The sequence below is a fragment of the Drosophila serrata genome, unplaced genomic scaffold (assembly GCF_035046125.1).
Source record: "Drosophila serrata isolate PLE 108 unplaced genomic scaffold, ASM3504612v1 contig_184, whole genome shotgun sequence".
Taxonomy (NCBI): Eukaryota; Metazoa; Arthropoda; class Insecta; order Diptera; family Drosophilidae; genus Drosophila; species Drosophila serrata.
Genome location: NW_028257082.1, coordinates 8856157 through 8877359, shown reverse-complemented (window position 1 = coordinate 8877359; position 21203 = coordinate 8856157). Strand labels below are relative to the sequence as shown.

General features: G+C 41.1%; 5 protein-coding genes across 8 annotated transcripts in view; 4 read left to right on the top strand and 1 right to left on the bottom strand.

Annotated features, from left to right (window-relative positions):
* Sema2b (Semaphorin 2b) overlaps positions 1-2096 on the top strand; it is a 49881-nt gene extending 47785 nt beyond the window's left edge. For 2 of the 4 annotated variants that reach the window (XR_002319500.2, XR_002319499.2), the window contains exons 15-16: positions 265-402; positions 545-2096. The gene's annotated coding sequence lies outside the window, so the exon portion shown is untranslated. The remainder of the gene's footprint in view (positions 1-264; positions 403-544) is intronic. The other 2 variants (XM_086828985.1, XM_020949223.2) reach the window with 1 other exon arrangement.
* A 1156-nt stretch (positions 2097-3252) lies between these two features.
* On the top strand, positions 3253-4411 carry jtb (jetboil). The gene is made up of 2 exons (XM_020949376.2): positions 3253-3997; positions 4247-4411. The coding sequence occupies exons 1-2, from the start codon at positions 3371-3373 to the stop codon at positions 4352-4354; spliced, it is 735 nt and encodes a 244-aa protein (XP_020805035.2). The 5' UTR covers positions 3253-3370; the 3' UTR covers positions 4355-4411.
* A 1456-nt stretch (positions 4412-5867) lies between these two features.
* On the bottom strand, positions 5868-8200 carry LOC110181489 (NADP-dependent malic enzyme). The gene has a single exon (XM_020949253.2). The coding sequence runs from the start codon at positions 8065-8067 to the stop codon at positions 6205-6207; it is 1863 nt and encodes a 620-aa protein (XP_020804912.1). The 5' UTR covers positions 8068-8200; the 3' UTR covers positions 5868-6204.
* Positions 8201-15849: 7649 nt separating this feature from the next.
* Positions 15850-17777, top strand: LOC110181570 (protein G12). Its single transcript, XM_020949365.2, has 3 exons — positions 15850-16586; positions 16656-16870; positions 17470-17777. Exons 1-3 carry the CDS (start codon positions 16088-16090, stop codon positions 17575-17577), a joined length of 822 nt encoding a protein of 273 aa, XP_020805024.2. The 5' UTR covers positions 15850-16087; the 3' UTR covers positions 17578-17777.
* A 506-nt stretch (positions 17778-18283) lies between these two features.
* Parp16 (Poly(ADP-ribose) polymerase 16) lies at positions 18284-20201 on the top strand. The gene has a single exon (XM_020945950.2). The coding sequence runs from the start codon at positions 18971-18973 to the stop codon at positions 20021-20023; it is 1053 nt and encodes a 350-aa protein (XP_020801609.2). The 5' UTR covers positions 18284-18970; the 3' UTR covers positions 20024-20201.
* Positions 20202-21203: the final 1002 nt, after the last annotated feature.

The window sequence follows — 21203 nt, the reverse complement described above, 5'->3', positions numbered from 1 at the left end:
ATATTTATACTTGAATTAAGACAGGTTCTTGTGCAGAATTCTCTAGACTTTCAAGTAAAATATAAAACTTTTCACATTCCTGAGTGTCAGAATGATTTTTCGGTGCTGCAAAACCATCATCACCTGTCCCACCATAACCAGTAGCTGTTAGTTTCTGCCACTAGACCCTGACGAAATCTAACCAAAAAAAAAATGTCCTTTGTCCAATCCACCACCCCCCTGCCGCTGCCGCTGATGCCCCCCGTTCGAAATCGAAATGTCCAGCGTACTTGTACAGCTTTGAATTTCTGTCGTCGTCGTCGTCCTCGGAGGGCGTGGCCATCGCCCACCGCACATTGTACATTTTCGTGTTCGTGCTTACCATATTTGCTCGCTTCTAAAGTTTCTAGTTAAAATGTAAATGTAAGTTGGAGTGCCCATGTAAGACAACCCACACTTTCCACACTCTTCAAACCGGAAACCAAACAACAAAGACTCCGCATCTAACACATATATCATATATCTAAACATATTTGCTTTATTTTGGGCTGTATTTTGTTTGCAGGCGCAGAGGAGCAAAACCAAACAGAGTGAGCCACCCAAGAAATCAGTGTGGAAAACATCTACGAGAATGTGACAAGGGACGACGAAAAAAACTAAAAGGAAAAGCAACCAAGAAAGTAAAACAAAAAACAAAAAAACTATAAAAAAGATGGAAGGAAAAACCACTACAAAGACTGAAATTTTTAAGCTTTTAAAATCGACAATATTTCCAATAATTTCGATGCGTTTATATAATATTTGGTTTTTTTTTGTGTCATTGTTCCGTTTCGTTTTTAAAGATGTTGTCAGCGTCTAACTGAATGATTTTCGACATATTAACTAACTGATATACAAAGATGGAGTAAACGAGAAAAGTTACTAGCAAAAGGATCCTGCCATAAGTCAAATGGAAATTACGGTTTTACACTCACACAGAAAAAAAAAACACTCACAAACACTATTTCTACTTTGAGCTAAGGTTAAGGATATTCTAATCTAACAGATACAGATACAGAAACAGATACAGATACAGACACAGATGGAACTGCAACCACCTAAGCGAGAATCTGACCCAAGGCAAAAGAAGTATTATTAGCTCACAGCTGATGACGCAACGATTCGATTTTGATTTCAATTTATTTCGGTTTCCGGGTTGGGAAGATCTTAAACGAATTTGTATATTACTTAGCCATATTTGTTCGAATAAAACTAGCATAAGACACAAAACCACACACAGAACTAGCTGCCCCTGTTTAGGTCATAGACAAGTACGGATACGGAACCAACTTATAACGATAGCCAAAACAAAAACCGGAAATAGACGGAGGAAACGTTGGACGCACAGTACACATAAATACATATATGTATCTATAATCGGCGGCTATGGACTATAGCTTAGGGCGATTTTGTAAATAGGAGGGCTTTAGTCGATAAGTGAATCAAGCATTAATTTAGTTTTTTACTCAACTCCGATTATGATTTTTGAATTCTCGATTCGGCATTAACTCGCTCTTGTATAGATGGTGCGTTGGCCTAATGTTTACGATAAGCAATACATAGTTACATATTTATATATATATACATATTATATGCGTATGCGTAATCTAAAGACATAAATAGTTATAGATACATGAAGTTACTGCATTGAGACCAACATGCTCATGATTACTTACCCGAACGTAGCCTAGGTAAGTTGGTGTGGCAAATAGATACGACTCTTTTGTTTTGTATTAAATACTGTCGAAACTTCATTCACGCACATACCCCCCGGAAAATCACTTAAAACTGCCGCGTAATATACATATATAGAGCAAAGAATCTTGGAAAAACTAAACGCTTCACAGAACTCGAAACCAAAATAGGCATTTGCAGCAGAAATGTTTTAAATTAAATGAAAAAATCGAAATTGCAGGCATTACTCACTCTCACCCCAAGCTAAACACAAACACACACTCGAAATATTTTTCTAAAGATTTTCTCGGCAAAATTTTAAATGTTTTCATATTAGAATTTACCCAACAAGAAACGGATAGAAAACATTTTAGCATTCCAATTGTACATGAACTAAACCAAAACCACAGGAGAAAAACTATTCAAAAGTATATAAATATATTAAAAAGCTACTAATGCTCTGAGCTTCTAACTTTAATGAATGAAATGTTTTTGCGTTGCCTTCAGTAGAGTTTTTTCGTTCGAACGTTTATTGTAAATAATTTGAAAGATTATGTGAAATGTTTTGTATGACAATCACATGATGTTGAGTAAAAGAAAAAAAAAAACAAACAAATAGACGCAAAACAAATGAAAACTCGGAAAAAACACGCAGAAAAAAATGAATCAAATTGCCATGCGGCAATTAAAGATGAAAATTAATATTAATTGAGTACTTAACGAACAATTCATTGTAAAAATATTAATACAAGGTAAAAAATAAATATTCGCGGTAAATATATATATATATATATATATATATACATAAATAGATAAACGACTTTTACAAAGTATTCATACAATAAAAGAAAATTTGCGCTTACAAATAATTCGAATACGCCCAATTAAAGGTTCCATTCGAACAATTTCAAACGCAGATTGATCTACGAGCTATCGAAATATTTCCGAAAAACAACAAAAATCAGAAAAACGCAAAACAGAAACAAAGTAAGAAAACAAATTAGGTGTAAACACATTAAAAGTAAAATGCAGTAAATAAATGTGATAAGATTCTTTAATAAGCAAACAATTCAAGTGTGGTCTTTTATTTCGGGAAGCGACTGTAGAAAGGGGAAATCAAGGAACTCAATTCAAGTCCAACTGTACTTGCTCAAATTCGAATACGAGTTCGAATGCAATGAGCTCAACAAAGAATATGAGTGGAATGAAAGCGATAAGCCGGGAATCTGAACATTAATTTATAAAAATATCGACTTTGGAGTACCCTTTTCGAAGCTGAATGTATTTATAAAAGGTAAGTAATACTATTTTTGGTTTTAATTTATTATATATGAGGTACTTCAGTTATTTATTATTCATATATTTTTTAGAGTGAATAAGGATTAAGAATGGCACAGAAAACAAACTATTATTTCTTGAACCTTTGTAAATAAATCTTTTTCTGAATTTATTTATTATACATTTTTAAACTCTCCCAACAAACTGATTCAAAAACATTTATACCCTCAATTTAAAGGGTATTCAAGCAATACAATAACACATGCTTAAACCAGTAAACATACATAATTTAATCTCACCACAGAAAAATCAAGTTGACAGTAATAAACAAACCGCTGAGCAAAGAAGAGCTTGCAAAAACGAATTACTAAGAAATGTTATAAATTGAAAATCAGAAATAATGTCAACTTTAGAGCTTGTGTTACAATTTCTCCTTCTTGGAGTTGTGCTAGTTTCTGGACATTTTCGCTATTCCAGGGCAGTGAAATATTCCCCAGAGCTGATAAGCGAGTTACGAGACTTTGAGAAACTGATACCAAGTGCCACCATCGGCGAAATCGTCGCCGAGCATATGATTACGGATTCCGGCTTTCGCAAAGCCGTAAAATTTTTGCGCAGCTCCGATTTCAAGAGGTTTCAACAACGCACAGAGTCTCTGCCCGAAGTTGTGGATCTGATTAATTTTGTGCATCTCAACGATACGACGACCTTGAAAAAGAGGCGAACTCATTGGTATCAACACAAGCATCATCATAATTATTATAAGAGTCATGACCTCGGCAACCGGCATCGTCGATCGCTGGACAATTCGATTAGCGAGGAACTTGTCTTTGTTCTACTTCAGCCGGTCACAGATACAAGAACTTTGGGTTCTTTCACTAGCTTCGTTCAGGAAATACTCACTCATCTGCCCCGCGATCGGTTTGTGGCTCTGATCAAGGAGAAACGCCAGAAAAGTGCCATATTTGCCAAATTCTATCTGGCCCTGAAGAGTCCGGAATTCAAAGCCAAATGTGAAGCCGCTTGGGTAAGAGTTCTAATCTTTAAAGGCAATGAGTCACTAGTAGGTCAACAGTAAATCATGCAAGTCATAGCAATAATTTTATGAGATGCCATTGACTTGGTGAACTATAAATATATATTAAAAACACCAATTAGATGTTTATATTTTCAAAGCAATTATCATTTTAAAGACAGCAACATATATATTCAAATTTAATTATTCTTATTTGTTATATTTGTTTGATTAAAAACACGCAACCCCCTTTAATTACAGACCACTGCGAATGTACAAGGCGTGATTAAGGAGCTGTCAGGACATCAAATCAATGCACAGGATCTCAAAGCAATTGGCTACGAAGTCATCTCCTGGGGTCCAGCTTAGCCAGCAAATTCCTTTGTTCTTTGTAGAATAACAATAAAATCTGGCTCATGTCTCTCAGATATTGTTTTCAGTGATTGAGTGCCGGAAGGACAGAAGAGTCAAATGCACCTGATGCGCTATCAAAATATGTGGCTAAAAGCTAGCCGATAAACGATCCCCGGAAAATGCAGTAAAAAAACCTAAGCAAATAATTCAATGTGACAAAGAGGAAAACCGACACACACACACACACGGGGCCGGGTTGCATTTCATTTGTCGTATTGATAAATGGAATGGAATATCATGCTTTCGCTCAGACGCACACCTGTCAAAGCCAGACGTCACACACACTCATATCCACACACACACACACACGCACACACACACACTCAGTTGAGTAACATTCGGGCAATTTAATTTGTCTGCATTTTTGTTGTGGCTGTGTTTTCTACCATTTTATGGTGGTTGTTTCAATTATTTTATTGTTGTATGGCGATAGTTTGGACTGCAGTCACTGGAGAATTCCAAGCCACCTGAAAACACCCGCACACACAGGCGTTACACACTCAGGAAAAAATATAAATTAAAATTGTAGATTTCTCAAACATTTTAACAGGGGATTTTGACTTATTTAAACTAAACAAGCCAAAGCTTATTAAAAGAATGCGTTTAAAAAACAGTATGTAAATTTTAAGGAAGTTATAACCAGTATAAGATTAACTAACAAGAAGATAAGTAATTTGAAATTAACTAGGACAAAGACATGTAGAAGAAAACCTTTCTAAATTACAAATTATATTATTGATATTTCATTTTAACACCCTTGAAATGTATTATAATATAACACATCTTGATTTATCTCTGTCTCTCTATCTGTCCCTTTCGCTGTTTCTCTCTGTCTCTCTTCTTCTTCTCTCTCACTTAAGCTCTCTCTGTGTATCTCAAGAGATATCTCTTTCTCTCCATGTCTCTCTCACTATCTCTAGAGTTATCACTTGCGCTCTCGCTCTCACTTTCTCTGTTCTCTTTCCTCGAAGAGTATAAATATAGCCGCGACCCTCGCACTGGCTTCATTCAGTCCGAGGAATTCCCAGTGTTAACATCGAAAGTGATAGTGACCCAAAAATATCAGCTGACCAATGGAATATATCTGGATAGCTAGGAAATCAATTAATAGCCGAATAAGGTAATGAAGAAATACTGTACTGCAGTAAGTCTTGATCTTTACAATTAAATCTTGTAATATAGATGCTAAAGGAGGGATCAGGCCTAGGTCTAGTATCAGCTGTGCTAGTTTTGCATTTATTTTTTGAAAGAATTCTCTTAAGAGAAGAAGAAATCCATTTCTTGAATTTAATTTAAAATGAGAAAGCAATTTGTGTAAAGGATATCAAAAAAATGTAATAATAAACTATTCCTGAATATTAATATCTTATCCTTACGATAGTTTCAAAACTGATGCAGACTTTGTCGCCAACTTTTGCTTACATTATTATAGTTTCAGTTAGTGAAGGAGTCGTTATTTACCATATAATTTAATTATAAACTATATATTTTCTTGATTAGCATGGATGGATATAATTTTTGTATTTTATTTTTCCCTAAATCAACCCATTTCTCTCAGTGTCCTACGTATATAAGTACGAACTGCCACACAGCATGAGTTGACACATGAAAATTGCATGCAATTAATTGCCCGCTGGCGTACTTGCACTCCGACTTGGGTTCGAATCGAAATCAATATGCGACGGACTGGGCCAACAACTGTTATTAGACATGATATGCCATGCAATTTGCCTCCCCCCCCCAACAACCTCTACCCCAATGTCCTTCGTTCCCTTTTAATAATGGTCTAGTGGCAAGTATAGGTTCTAAATGCTAAGCTGGTAGTAATTTTCAGACTCCGTGGTAGCAATCTTTCGCTCCTGCATGCAATAGACATCCTCGCCGTGTATACGATAGCTGGAATCATACATCTTTGACTTTATGTACTCGAGGGGATTCTCTGGACGCGGCCACATTGTTGCCAGGCCACGACGGAAGGCGTAGGTGAACACAGCCTCCGCCAGGTGCAGGCTGATGCATTGAATCTTTTTCATCGGCGGGAAGACATTCCGCATGGCCAAGTCTTTTGGCCAAACCATATGGGCCAAACGCTCGGCGGCCACGCAAAAGGTCTCGTCCGGAACGGTGGTAAAGCCGGCAAGCATTACGCCCAATGTGAGGCCAGGTAGTAAGATGTGGCTACTACAGTATCCCGGTTGATACATCTTGTTGGCATACTTGATGGGCGGCAGCTTCGATCCCGAGATGAAGACACATCGTCCTTTGGTGTAAGCAAAGGCTGCATCCGGTGTGCATTCAGCCAGACTTATGGGTCTTGACAAGGCAAAAATTATTGGTTGCTGAGCACTCTGCTCCATGGCCCGAAGGACATCGGGTGTAAAGACATTGGCCTGAGAGCATCCACCGACCAGGACATTTGGCTTCAACTTCTGTATGGCCTCCACCAATGTGGGTATGGGTTCATGGGGATTTGCGAACTCCAGCAGCTCCTCGGGTATGTTAGGTCTGCCGATCACAATTAATCCTTCGGCATCGCAAAACCATATCCTTTGCCTGGCACTGGTCTCGTTGAGGCCCTCCCTCTTCAGATAGGCAATGCACAATTTGGCCATTCCCACATTTGTGAGATCAGCTCCATAAAACAGGATCATATTGGTTGTGAAGAGCACTCGCTTTACAGCATTATTACACACTATTATCGCGGAGAGAGCACATGCGGCCATACACTGAAAGTCCACATCCACAATGCAATGACGCTCCCGATACATTTCCAGCTGCCTTTTGGCATATTGCGATTCAAAGTCCTTGCATAGGATCAGGGCACGTGACCCATACATTCGCAGAACCGCCATCGTGAACTCTTCAAAAAACTCATCGTAAAGTTTTTGTGGCGGACGACGCTCCTTCAATCCCATATAGAATCTATCCTTCAAGAGTTCTTCGTTATTTGTGCCCAAATCCAGCAACACACAGAGGCAAAAATCCGGATGAATCCCGCTATAGACCACATTCTGATGCATTACGGAGGTGAGGGCCGGCATCTGATTGATACCCAAGTCACCGAAACTCTGGATAGAAGCTCCATTGCTCACCACCAGGCAGCGAACGTGCCGAATTGGCCAATTGCTCAGCACCTGATGCACATGTCCCAGATCCTTGATGGTGATGTACAAGCCCCTGCCAATGGGACTCAGCATTTTGTTGTATTCAAGCAAATTGGGATAACTGGAGGCATCTATCATTGGCATATACAGTTCGATATCGCTCAGTAGAAAACGATAGAAGAGCCTGATATTCGTTTGCGACAAAACCATGATATATGCATATCTCTGCAATGGGCCACTCATAGAGGCCACAACTAATTGGCAGCACTTCACCTGCATGTCAATGGTTTGAACTGAAGCCGGAAGCAATCCGTGGATGGAAAGTAGTCGCCTTTCGTTGAACGTAAACCCCACTCCCTTGTTAAACTTGGGATTACTGAGCCCCGACCGACCACTGAAATGGGATTTTGGTGTAGCGGTATCGGTTACCCAGAAGGTATCCATATCCCGGGGCATATTGTCCAGCCTCTTGGTCATTTCAAAATCGGTCACACATTTTAGCTCGTACTCTGCCTTCTGCTGCTTCTCGGCCTTCTCCCGACTTGTTCTGGGTGTCGGGGGCATTATGTCCTTGTCCGGGGATCCTTTTTCAGGAACAATCTATATAGATGTGTCTGTGTGTGTATGTTTCTAAGCTCAACAATAGCTGGGTAAGGTGACTTTGTGTTTTGTGTGTTATTATGGACCTAACCGGGCCTGAACCTATATAGTGACAAAGATTACAACGCCTGCTTGTTCATCTCGAACTCATTTGCATGCACTGTCAGGACAATTAATTAGAGTTTAAGTACCAAAATAATTCATTGATTAAGTCAAGAGATTTCCTAATGTTAAGTGAAAAGATTTGATATATTATTTGAGACATTTAAAGGCATTTCTTTAAACTTGAATGATCTTTCTTGGCTATGTACTTTTCCCTCAGTGTGGTAACCCAAAACCTGGACCAAATTTGAGACCGCATTCGACATATCTCCCTTCCATCCACAACCTCATCCACATCCACATCCATCCGTCCCACCGGGTATTATGCAAATTGTGTTGCGCACTTTGCGGCGACCTCAAACTCGTAGTGACATCCTAAAATGTCGCCACTTCCGCTTTGGATCTAGTTCCTCTCACCCTCCCCCTTGTTTTGGCGAACAAGTTTGTCAGAATTTTGATGCAAAATATCAACATTGATGGGGAAGGGGAAGGGTAAGGGGAGGGAGCCTGAGAGCAAGTGGTGAGTGAACATCAAAAGCCCAAGACCCCGCCGAAGACTCTGGCCGCCGCACCTTTTATGCTAAATACGCGCGACAACAGACAACACAGCCATTTGTGGCCAGGACAAGTGCACTTGGCCAGCGGAATCTTAAGTGGAATGGCAACTGAGTAATATTTTCGGGAAGTGCCAGGAGGAGGAGGAGCAGGAGGAGAGACTGGGGAGCATGGCTGAGCATTAAAAAACAAAAGGGAACGAATGGCCTGGCCATAAGCGGCTTAATTTCCTGGGTCTCTTGTCTGGGTGGGATTCGTTTCGTTTTCCTCGTCTCTAAAGAGTCCGAATTTCCCCCTTCTTAACTTACACATTCCTATAAGACTAACTGGGGGATACAAAAAATTTAAATACAGCAAAAATTCCATAACTAATTGGAAGAGTGGAAGTGCACAATACAAGGCACTCAGAGAAAAGGAATAAAATCCACAGGCAAAATAAAAATAATGGCTAAAATAAGGACATTCCATAATACGTTCTACATAAAATTAAGATTTAAAGGCAAGAGTTTAATGTAGTTTCTCTTTTATCAACTTTATGGAACGACCTTGTTTCTCTGGGTGTATGAACTAGGATCCTGGTAGAACCTTCCGAAATCCAATTATCTACCGAGATGCACAGGACTCTGGTTGGGAATGCTGGGCGGTGTTGCAGGATATGAGGCCGGGCGGTGGCTTGTTGGTCGGGCGAATATGCATCACAAGTTCATAATGAAATCAATTTTCAATCAATCGTTCGCATAGCAAAGTAGTAGTAGCAGCCAGGCTGTGTTTTCCACAGTTTCTCTCTCTCCTGGGGAGACTTTTCCTCCCGTTTTTGTTTCACATCGATTCGGCTCCTTTGCTCTTTTGCTCCTTTGTCCTTTGGCCAGTTGGACATTTGCACTTTTTTCACATTTGCAGTTTTCTCCAGTCGGATGTATAACTGTTTCGTTTTTCTTCTTTTTTTTCCCCAGCTGGTTGTACCTTTTCCTCTTGGCCACGGATGTGCTACAAATTGAATTTCAGCCGCGGGACACATTAAGCGATCGCCTCTGCCTACGGCCTTTGGCATTTGAACATAAAAATTTATGCGATTCGAGAGTTGAGTTGGAAATGCCACGCTGCTGCAGGTGCTTTCCCCTCCCCCCCCCCCCCCCTTGCACACACAAAGAATGTTTATGCGTCGTTTATACAGAACAATTTGAATATTTTATGGACAAAATTCGATTTCGGCTCCCTCTCGTTGGCCAGTTTCAGTTCCCAGGCCAGTCCTACTACGTGCACTAAAAAAGTTTTGCATATGGAAATTGATTTCCTTTGACCCATGCATACATGTGTGAGTTTGCTATAAATACTTGTGCGTCCGTGTCCAGTTTTTGGTCATTCACACGCACGCTTAGGCAATGCCAAAAACTCTGGTCATTCCTCGATGCTTGACAGTTGTCAAGTTTCGTAGGGAAATCGGGAAAAAAAAATAAAATATATATATATATATAAAAAACGGAAATCCAGTAAAAAGGTGACCAAAAAATACGCCGTAAGCCAACAAAAGGGAAATGAAACAAAAGTAATTTGCACCTCAACGAAAAAGTTTCATAGAAAAAATGTCAAAAAACAGGGCAATTTATATGCACCACGTGACGGTTTTCTTTTTTTAGTGTCTTACAGTCAGACATATTACGCATACGCAACGTGGTGCCAGGAAGTTTTTTATCGAAATTAGAACTGGATAAAGATCGATATTATTAACAATGAAATTCTATGTGGTTTTAAAATCCTAACTCTTGATTGTATGACCCAGGAAATCAGTGTTAAAACAAGTCATTAGTCTCTTAAATTAAATATAACATAATATATATGATCTATTAAAATCTATATAATCTATTCAACCTGTTAAAGTATTATAATATTCTATAAATATACATTTTAATTACTTACCTTATAATCAACAGAGGACAGGGCATCTCCATCTGAAATGTAGAAAATTCATAAAATTGTTAGTTTGAAAACTCCAGTTTTGGCCACAAATCAAATCGAATAAACTCCGTATGGATTTAGTCGCATTTTCGGCTAAAATATTCGCTAACCTAATACGGGCGGGCATCTGCCATACAAAAAGGAAAAAAAGAAACGGTCAACCCGTGGGGGAAATTGTTGCAGTTTATCAAATATTTTCGGTTCACATGTCCATGGACATTTTATTGAAATTTTGCATTTTATTTGTATTGTTTTTGGAGAGCGAAATGTACGCTCTGGGCATTTAATGAAATTGTCACACTATTTCACAATTGTGGCATTAACGATTTCGATAATTTATGGGCTCAACGGGTTGGCTGTGGATATACATATAATGTGAATGTGGAATTGAAATGCTCCTGGCACAAGTCAAATAAATGTCACATTCATGTCGTCTGTTTGCCATTGGCCCCGAGGCTTGCACCAAAAACAGCTCAAAGTGAAAAGTCTTAAATAAAAAATTTATAAGCTTAATAAAAGCGTTGCAGCAAACGGCAGCAGCAGCAGCAGCAGAGGGAAAAGTGGCTCCACTGTCGATTCCTTGTTGTTCCTTCCCATACATACTCTCGGATATATGGAGGGAATAAAGAAAAGCAAGTATATATATATATATATATATATACGTAGCACACACGACAAACTTTCAAATCGGGAGCTACGTGCGTCAAAGCCAAAAAGCCCCAACTTTATATCGCGCTGTTTGCCTCCATTTCCCATCCTCGTTTCCATTTTCCTTCCCCCTCCCCCTGGCTCTTTTACTTTGGCAACTTCAAAAGACTTTTAGCTTATTTTTTAAGTCTCTTCTATCGTGACCCCCTCTCCACTGACTGGTGCAGCTTCAGCTTTTTTATATTTTATTTTATTTAATTTTATTTCGTATTATTTTTCTTTTGGCCAAGTTTCCTGCTACTGCTGCTGGTGGTGGTGTTTAACCGGAATTTGGCATTGGCATCATGTGGTGTTTATTGGTAAAATCCCTTTCGGCCTGACATAAATATCAAGAGCAAGTGCAGGCGTGGGCAGGCTGAATTATGTAATTAACTTGTTGCATGCCTGCAAAATAAAAAAGGACGACCAATTGAGGGCAAAAACTATTCGCAATCTGGCCAAAACTAATCGCATGTATCCGGCAAATAATTCCATCGCAAACGGACCCGCATTAGTGGCGAATTAAAGGAGCTATAAACACGAAATCAGCGCATGCGAAACGCTTTCCAAGGAGCCAGGTTCGCATAAAAATTGTTAACGGAAGCGAAAATTAATTAAGCCACTGGCCAAGGGCAAAGCACGCACTGCCACGCGATGGCAATGATGGGGGGCGGGGGGAGGAAATCGGGGACGAAAATTCGGTAGGGAAAACACTGCTGATAGGGAAAAGCCAATGGGGAAAAAGCGGTCATCTGAGGCTGCGCTCCCTCTGGTCTGGAAAATATTGAACGCCTGCTGGAGACCGTAACGCGCTTTTAGACGTGCTCAAATATTTGCCAAACGTGTCAAAAGCGCTGGAACGACCACCACCTAGAGCTCCCTAAAGGATGGGTGGGTGGATGGGTGTGTGGTCTCTTCCCAGTTCAAGTTCAGTTCCCGGCTCCTAAAACACCACCACCACCAATCCACTTGACAGAGACTCTCTCTCTCTCTCGATTGATTGAAGGTTGTGCCGTGCCAGTGACCTGTGTGTAAGGACATAATTTCTGTTTTTGTTATGGTTTAGTGACATCCTTCATCCATTGGAGGGGATGACTGGGGCAAATGGAAATCAAAGCCAAAAAAGCCCCGAAAATTGATTGACAACTGACGGGGAACAAGTCGTCGTGGATAAGGCATATATCGATTGATCTGTCCGCCGTTAAATAAGCTATATCGATGGTAATCTGTGGGAGTGGGGCTGTGAGAATCTAAAAATAGGTTTAAATATTAGATTGCTTGTTATTATTGTTATCGGAAATTACAAATATTTATCTAGGAAGATTATTGTTAATATTATTCTATGTATTCTATACTTTATAATTCAATATTATGGAAACGCAACCCTAAGCCCTCGCATTAATAACTTATTCACGATAAATCTCTCATGCTTTAAACATGTAATTTATTGCCGTTTTTAATATAAATTTTTGTGTGTAATTAAACTGAAAATTATACGTGCAATTAAAGCCGAAATCAAACTGTGAAAGGAGAAAACATTAAGTGTGAAACAGATTACAAGTCGAGCATCCGAATCTGGCAAAGAAGTTCTTGGGGACAGGACGAGGCTGCCGTCGCCTCTCCTTCGTCCTGCCAAGGAATCGGGCCTAGACAAGTTAATTTATGGCAGTCAGTGAACCATCCCAGATAACTACAGGCACCGTCTGCTGATGCCACAACTCAGAGAGAGAGAGAGAGAGAAGTGCTCCCTGCAGCCCGCTTTTCCTGGCTTTTCTCGCTTTCCCCTTGGCTTTTCCTCCTTGCAATCCCTGCAATCGGATTTTCCTGAGCCTCCTAGTTTTTTTTTTTTTTGTTTTCCTGCGCTGCGGCTGTTTGTGCGAAAACTTTTGCTAATTTGCGGTAATGTTAATGCTGAACTTTGCACAAAATTAGTCAAGTTCTTGGCGCGGCTCGACTTGGCGCTGCGGATTAAGCGCCATGTTACGCCAAAAGTGTTAAGTTGGAAATAAATGTTGACACTTGCGGTAAACTGGAGCTCTTATGCCGCAACATAAACAAAAGGGCGAACCCGAACCCAAGGAAAATCACTTTAAAACACATGGCCAACGGAGTTTGAGGTCGTTTTGCCGGAAGAAGGGGTTAAAGCCAGGCAGCATGAAATTAACTACTGCGACGACGCCCTGAAAGTATGCAGCACAGCGTCTGAGCCAGGTCCTGGTCCTGGTCCTGGTCTTGGTCCTGTCCTTCCCAGGTCTCAGGTGCGTGTGTACCGCTGACTTTGCCGGACTGCAGTTAATTAAGTCGCCGGCACACCGGCAAAACCGGCAACTTGGGCCGCCGCCACCTTTATGGCAGCTGAGGTATGCCAGCAGCTCGCTGAAGTATTCTGCTGTGGCGAAATTAATTTATAAGTTCGGTCCGTCCATTACACTGGCAGAAAATATTATTGGGGTTTCTTTATAAGTACAAAAGGGAGAGGGTGAAATACATCCCTATCCGTTTAGTAATATAATTTATTGACAGCATAAAAAAATAACAAGGAAAGGAATCTAACTTTGAGAAGCAAAAAGTTTGCAATTGTTTTGGGAGTTTAATTTTCAATCATTCATAACTCAGTCAAAAATGCATTAATTTTAATTCGGAAAGCTTTTCTGTCTGAGTTATTATTTATTTAACAAATCTGCTTACTCTATTTAACTTTCGAAAACTTTAAATTACTGAAATTATAATCATTCCTTGAGCAGATATTATTTATCTACATTTTTATATGGCTAAGCCAAAAATGCATTAATTTTAGTTTTTATGTGCGTTTTTAACAGTTTAACAAATCGGCATACTCCGTTTAAAATCTCAAACTTTTGAAAAGTTTTGAAAATTTTAACGATGTAACCCCTTATAAAATTTTGGAAAACATTTTACAATTTTGTTTTCTTCCAAACACATCCAGATTAACTCGGTTTTCGAAGCTGATCAAGAATATATATTATTTATAAGGACGGAAATGACTTTCCACTCAAATAATACAAAATTAATAGTTTAACAATATTTTTGTACGAAAATGAACATAATCTACAGTTAATTTAAATCATTTCCAACAAATAAAAGACATGGAAAACGTTTCCTTTTTTCTTACATACATTTTTACCCCTTAAGAGTTCTGTAAGCCTTATTTCAGATGCTTTCTATTCTATTAAACATTTTGTGGAAATTCCCAAGAGATTATTCTTTTAATATGAAATAAATTAAATAACAATAAATAAGTATAGATTTATTGCAGTGCAGGATAACTTGCCCGTCCAATTGTTTACGACTCCAAAAACCGACCCCGGCAAAGTTTCGCACCCTCGAAAACTTTTGCGCTCCAAATTTATAAAGTGTCATACGTTACGTTATGGGGCAAAGCGTTACGGTGAACCTGAGCCTTCTTCTTGTTCCCGTTCCCGTTCCCGTTCCGAATTACGTTCTGGTGCCGCCGTACGTCCGTTCCGGTTATCGTCTAGGCCAAGTTTTAATCAAGTTTGTGGGCTTAGTAAAATAATTTATTTAAAAAATTGCGGCTCACAACTAAAGTTGTGAGGGGAAAGCCCGGTGGTGACGTTGACAACGATACAATTATTGGTTTGTAGGCAGGAACAATTTACAAGCTCTGTGGGCTCTCAGTGCTGTGGGCTTGTAATAAATCAAACCAAGTGAATAAATCATATCTGAAAATACACACACCCATAGACCATGCCATACCATCCGGAATTCCAGTGTGTATGAGAGTGGAGAGTGTCACAGTTGACACATGCGAAAGTGAACGGCAAACGGCGACGGCGACGGCGATGGCGACATGAAATAATGACATGAAAATTGACAATTTTATTCCTACTTAACTTGCTGAATGAGCAAATGAATATATCAAGTGAGCTGTGTGTAGAGAGAGAGACATATGCATGTACATATTTTATGCACAGTTTGACAAGCGAACGAGCTGGAAACGAGACCTGAATGAGTGCCAGACTGACTGACTGAATGACTGACTAAATGACTGAATGACTGACTGACACATACAGTGACTAACCGAGTGACACTCCAGCCAGCTGTCAAAGTGTGAATATCACACGCTCACCCGCAGCGAGGGGGTGTGTGTGTGTGCGGGTGTGATTTTCTTTGATTTGCATCGGCGGAAATGCAAGTTGGCCAAAACGGCGGACAGGAAAACCGCCTATTCGCCTATAATTTACGAGAACGGCCAATGTACATGTTTTATGGCCTAATCGAAGCCAGCGATAAGCCATATAAATCAATATTTTATTTACTTCCAGCTATATGAGGAATGCACTTGAAAGAATTTAAGGTACTTGTTCTATGAGAAATGTATATTTATAGTTTTTTACATATTTTTTAAGAGGTATTTTCATTGATTTATTTAGTTTTATCAATGTTTTTCACATGTTTTCCTAGTGCAATCTCACATTTTCTCCATCTCTCTCACTCGTGACAGCCCTCTCTGGTTGTTATCTTATTTTTTGTTGAATGCCACTGATTCAATTAAATAATCGCCGCGGACAAAACGATCATGGATCAGGGCAGTCTCCAAAAGTCTCCACAAAAATCTGGGGGGCAGACCACAGACATTGTGTGAAGAGGCAGCCAGAAGCTCTAAAACTGGATAGGAGATCACATCGGATCGGATAGGAACATGAATCGTTATCAAGTATTAGTTTTACTCGTCGGAATCTCATCAACTTTGGCTCTGCCGAATTTCGGCAACGATGAGGAAAGTTCTGAGACGGACTTAAGTGGCATTGGTTTCGTGAAACTCGGTGAATCCGCCAGCGAGGAGAGCGACGAGAGTGATGGCAAGGCCAATGCCTCCGATGACCTGATTTTCCTGAGTCGAAAGAAACCAAATCCCGCCAATCAATCGGTTGATTTGAGTGGCTTTATTGCTTTGATTCCACTGCGTGAAGTGCAGTCCACAGCTGCCCACTATTATCATCATGATGCAGAGTTCCAGAGGGCATATGCCTTCCTAGTAAGTCGTGATTTTGCGGATATCAAGCGAAAGATTCTACAGTTGCCAGAGGTCCTGGAGTTGACCGATTACCTCAGTGCCCAGGGATTGGATGTGGTCAAGGCCATTCAGTCGGTGGCAGATGTGTTTAAGCCCGAAATATTGGAATCTATTACAGTCAACGGTGCGTATACGTAATATTTGGATTATTATTTTAATTAGTGACAAGAACTAAACATTTTCCCTTGTGTAGTGCCACCCAAATCCATAACGAATGAGGAGGGCAGCTCTACCACCCGGGAGCCATTAAGTGGCCTGCATGGCATGGTGGACAATGTCCTGGAGATCCTGCCGCAGGACCAACTATGGGCGCTTTTCTTCGATGAATTCGAGAGCAACAAACAGTTTGCAGCGGTCGTCGACAGCATTAGCAGTGCCAAGTTTCCCAAAATACTGAACGGTCTTCAGGTGAGTCCCGGAAAACCCTCGGAAAATCATCCACATCTCGCTTGTGGTGTATGTAATTTGGTTTTTGGGGACACGCTTTGTTTGTAAGACTCCTTATTGGGTCTCTGTGTGTGTGTGCGTGCTGTTGGAAAATTGTTTAAAAAATTCCATTTGAAATGGCCGCCTTCACCATAATAATTTCCTAGCGGGACGTGAGAAAAATGCGAGATTGCTTTATTGAGTTTTCCTCGGTGAAGAAAGGTGCAGGTTAAAAGTGGACAACTTTTATATGCGATTCCGTATACAAATCAACTTCCGTTGATGCCTTCGAATTTTCAAGTGCCAACCCAGCAAGGCCTTTTCTTTTCTTTTTATTATTTTTCTTGCCGCTTTTACCGCTGTTTTTTCTTCCTTTTGGCTTTGCTTCTAATTGGCAATTGAGCTGGCCTACGTGAGGCACATATTTATGAAATCAAATCGCCAGCCGGCAGGCAATTTATATTTATTTTCCCTCCCTAATACTTATATACAATATTTATCAGCAATTCGATGGAGCAGAGTGTTTGTGATAATTGATTTCGTCGCACTGATTCGAGTCTTAATTTTTGTTCACATTTCAGAACTCGCTGCCTCTGCGAAATCTACTATTTGTCCTGCACAACAATGGCATCTATGTGGAAAGGATTGTGGAGTCTGTGAAGTCGTATTTATCCATCTCTAGTTTTTAGTAAAAAGGTGCTGATTTTGTATGAAAAACAAGAGCTTATTTAAATGATTAATCTAGAAAAACTACAAGAGACAAGCAGTCTCCCTTGGTTATCAAGGCATTTCCGAATATCATTTCTATATTTGACTACAGAAAAAAACCATACAAAATCTGCCCCTTGTTGAGTGTGTGTAATAAACAAAGTGAATCCCTTAAAGAAAATTTGTTTTTCCCTGACACTGGGAAATCGATGGCAACTGAAACAAAATTATTTAGCCGGCAAACGCCTCCGGGGAATTGACAACGCCAAAAGAAACTTGGGCATATTAATAACAAACGCTGGCACCCACTCCGGAAAAAAGAGGGTTAAATGACGTCAAAAGTTTATCTGAAAAAAGAAAAAAAAAAAAGAAAAGTTGCCACGGCTGTTGGTCCCTGATTTATGCCGCCGAATGCCAGGAGACGCAACGCAACAGTTGCAACTCTCTCTCTCTTAATGTCGGCGTTTATTTGAATAAACTCCAACTTTGATTTCACAGGCAGCGAGCACGGCAAAAAGTTGCAAACTTTTTCGGTTAACTGATTTCCACACAGACCTACACCTGCAGCCTCGTCTCGGAAAAACACACACACAAAAAAAAAATAATATATATATTTGGTTCTCGCGCCCCCCAGGGGACTCATAATTTAGCGGGAGTATATCAATAAATTACGCATGCTGCGGCAGGTGGAGATCTCTGGGTGGTTTTTTTTCTGGGGGTTGCTGCTGGAGATAAAAGTATTGAAAAAGTATCCAATTAACTGCGTAGCTATGATGCAACTTGGACCCCATTTTCACTCCTGCTGCTCTGGAAATGTTTTCGGGTGGGGTTTGCTCTAGGTCTGGGGTTAAGTCACCCCAGGTTTAGCAGGGGGAGAGACCTTTCCTGGGCTGAATGAAACTGAAACTGGCATAAGGTGAGCGTCAGCCATCAAGTGGCAGACAGCAGGCATCAGGCATTCGACAGCAGGCCCCATTAATCAATTACAGACCAAAAGAGGCCCACCACCCACCAGAAGCAGAACTGTTACTTTGTGAATGCACTTAAAAAAATACCCATTTTAATAAACCTAAATACCTTGCTGTTCTCCTAGACAGTAAAGCTTTTAATGTCAGTCTTAAATATTTGCAAAAATTATAGGTTTATATTTGAGATTCCCAATTGAATACTGTTGTTTTTTTGCCAGTGCCTGACCAGGACGAAATCCAATCACCTGCCTACCAGTTCGGGGAAATCATCCGACCTGCCACCTGGGCGACACACTTCATTCGATTGTCGGGGAGGCTTAGATTGATGCCCGACTCTGCGAAATCATTTCAAAATTTCAGTTTCTAGTCATCGTCCTTGCGCACCTGCTCAAATCCCTTGTTAAGAATGACGGTCCTCATGTTGCAGGCACGACGTAATAGGTCAGTGAAGCGGATCGGCTGGCGGCGTTTGTTAACGCTTGCCCTGGAATCGAGACCGGATCCGGTGGACCTGAAGGCAATGTATCTCGTCCAGGAGAGGCTCCAGCAGGATCTGATGGGTTGCGAGGCATTATTGTCCATTTTTGCGGCCGCTGCCATGAGCTATCGCTATCGGAGCAGGCTGAGACCCTTTCCCCAGCACTGGGCCAGCATCGATCATCTGTGTCACACTCTGAGCGATGTCCCTCCACTGAGTATCCTGAACCATGAGCTCATGCATTGCGATTACATGTCCTGCTCCCCCAATGTGTCACGCCTCTTGACGGACATTTTGGTGGAGCAGGGTGATCGCGTGTCCTTGAGCTCGCTGCGACCTTGCGAGTTCTCGGAGCTATACGCTCACCTGGGCATGCCAGCTCCACAGCGAACACCCACACATATCTTCGAGGTGCGATTGGGTAAGGGAAATCCCAAGGCCGAGGCCTATTTCCGTCTGCGGCGGAACAATAAAGAGTCTGTGAGACTCGGTTTCTATGGCTGCAAGCTGGAGAAGATGTATGCCCTGCTGAATGACCAATATCTGACGGATGGCAAGTGTGTTGAACTGACTTGCAATGTGAATGAGGCCCTGGCTAGGAGTAAACCCCAGGCCGGCTTGGGTGGCTCCCGGTGTGGCTCCATTCTGCGCTGCGTGGCCGTGGTGGAATTCGTGTTCCGCGACAACGAAACAAGTCCGGATAAGCAACATGTCCTGATCCGAGAGGCGGAAACTATGCAAATCTCGTACCTAATGGTTTACGGACAGAGTTGCCAGGAGCGCGAGGCCGAGGTGCAAATGGAGCTGGAGAGGAAGCATTTGGGCTTGAAATTGCCCCATTGGTTTGGTGGCCTCGAAACGGGGACCATATCCCTTAGTGTCGGCCTCTTGATCGTCTCCTCAATGTCAAATTATAGTTTCAACTTCTTTCGACTCTTGGCCCATATCGGGTTGCACGTCCTGAAGCGGGGAGTGATGTGAAAATTGTGAAAATATCGTGAAAAATTGTCGTCAAGTTTTATTGAATTTTTCCAGCGACCTTGAGATGCCGCAGGGATTTTTCTTACCAATCTTAGAGAGACACGTCACTCTGATATCGGTAAGAAAAGTCCTTTGTGACATTGCAAATGTGTAAAATAAAATCGAACTGTGTCTTAAACGCTCTTAGAGATTTGATTTTATTCTCGGGTAGACTGGGGGAAGAGGGGCGGACCTTGGCTTTTACAGTGCCCACATAAATAACAACAATTTAGCATTCACAAGTGACGCAGTAAAAATTTATGCGCTCTCGCACATTTTCAATTTTCTGCAATTTCTCTAGCAATTGTGTGAAATTCCTTGCGGCCATTGGGCAACATCAGCAGCCACCAGTACCAGTAGTATCAGACGTTGCATGTTGCAAGGACACAGACAGATTTGTGTGTGTGCTTGGGAATACACTGGGAAAATGTCCTCAAAGTTCAGTTATATTTAAAGAGAAGAACAAATAAGGCAGGGTCTAGGTTTAGCTTGTTCTTTATTGACAAAGAAAGTTCAAATTGATTTGAATATCTAAGCTTTTGGGTTCTATTTTTGCCGAGTGCATATACTCTGAGCATTATGTGCCGCCGGACACTTTTAGGGCCACACAATTTAGAGACTTGGCTGGGCTAGATTTTCCATTCTCATGGCTTTTTTTGTTCGTCTTGCTACCCGACGATTTTCTCCTTTTTTTTGATGTCATGGAAACCCGCCAGCAATGTGTGTTCGTGTGTACTTAGAGTATGTGTCGCTGGCTGGCTCCGCTTTTTACATATGCTCGTCTGCTCGTTGCTGCTACAAGTTATGCATGGAATTTCAAGCTTCTCGATGGCCGGACTTTTGCAGCCGCTGGTCATCCGGGCAGCCGGGCAACCGGGCAGCCGGGCAGCCCGGAGAGGACATTGCTGGCATTTTGAGGCGTTGCTTGTGCGAGACATTTTTGTGGGCCATATTTCATCGAATCCACATTGCCGCCATGTACCGGCCAGCGAGTTTTCGCCCCTGTTTTGTGATGCTGCTGCTGTTGCAATTACCGTAAAGTCTGCGCTCTATCAGAGCTGATTTAGACCCCATTTAGGCGACACTCCCCACTCCCAGTTGGCCCGGCTGACAGTTCCCAGCAACCATTAATAAACGCACA

Coding starts and splice junctions, on each gene's coding strand:
- LOC110181570 (XM_020949365.2), top strand. CDS start 16,088: ATGAATCGTTATCAAGTATTAGTTTTACTCGTCGGAATCTCATCAACT. Junction 16,587..16,655: donor GGAATCTATTACAGTCAACG/GTGCGTATACGT, acceptor TCCCTTGTGTAG/TGCCACCCAAATCCATAACG. Junction 16,871..17,469: donor AAATACTGAACGGTCTTCAG/GTGAGTCCCGGA, acceptor TTCACATTTCAG/AACTCGCTGCCTCTGCGAAA.
- jtb (XM_020949376.2), top strand. CDS start 3,371: ATGTCAACTTTAGAGCTTGTGTTACAATTTCTCCTTCTTGGAGTTGTG. Junction 3,998..4,246: donor CCAAATGTGAAGCCGCTTGG/GTAAGAGTTCTA, acceptor CTTTAATTACAG/ACCACTGCGAATGTACAAGG.
- Parp16 (XM_020945950.2), top strand. CDS start 18,971: ATGACGGTCCTCATGTTGCAGGCACGACGTAATAGGTCAGTGAAGCGG.
- LOC110181489 (XM_020949253.2), bottom strand. CDS start 8,067: ATGCCCCCGACACCCAGAACAAGTCGGGAGAAGGCCGAGAAGCAGCAG.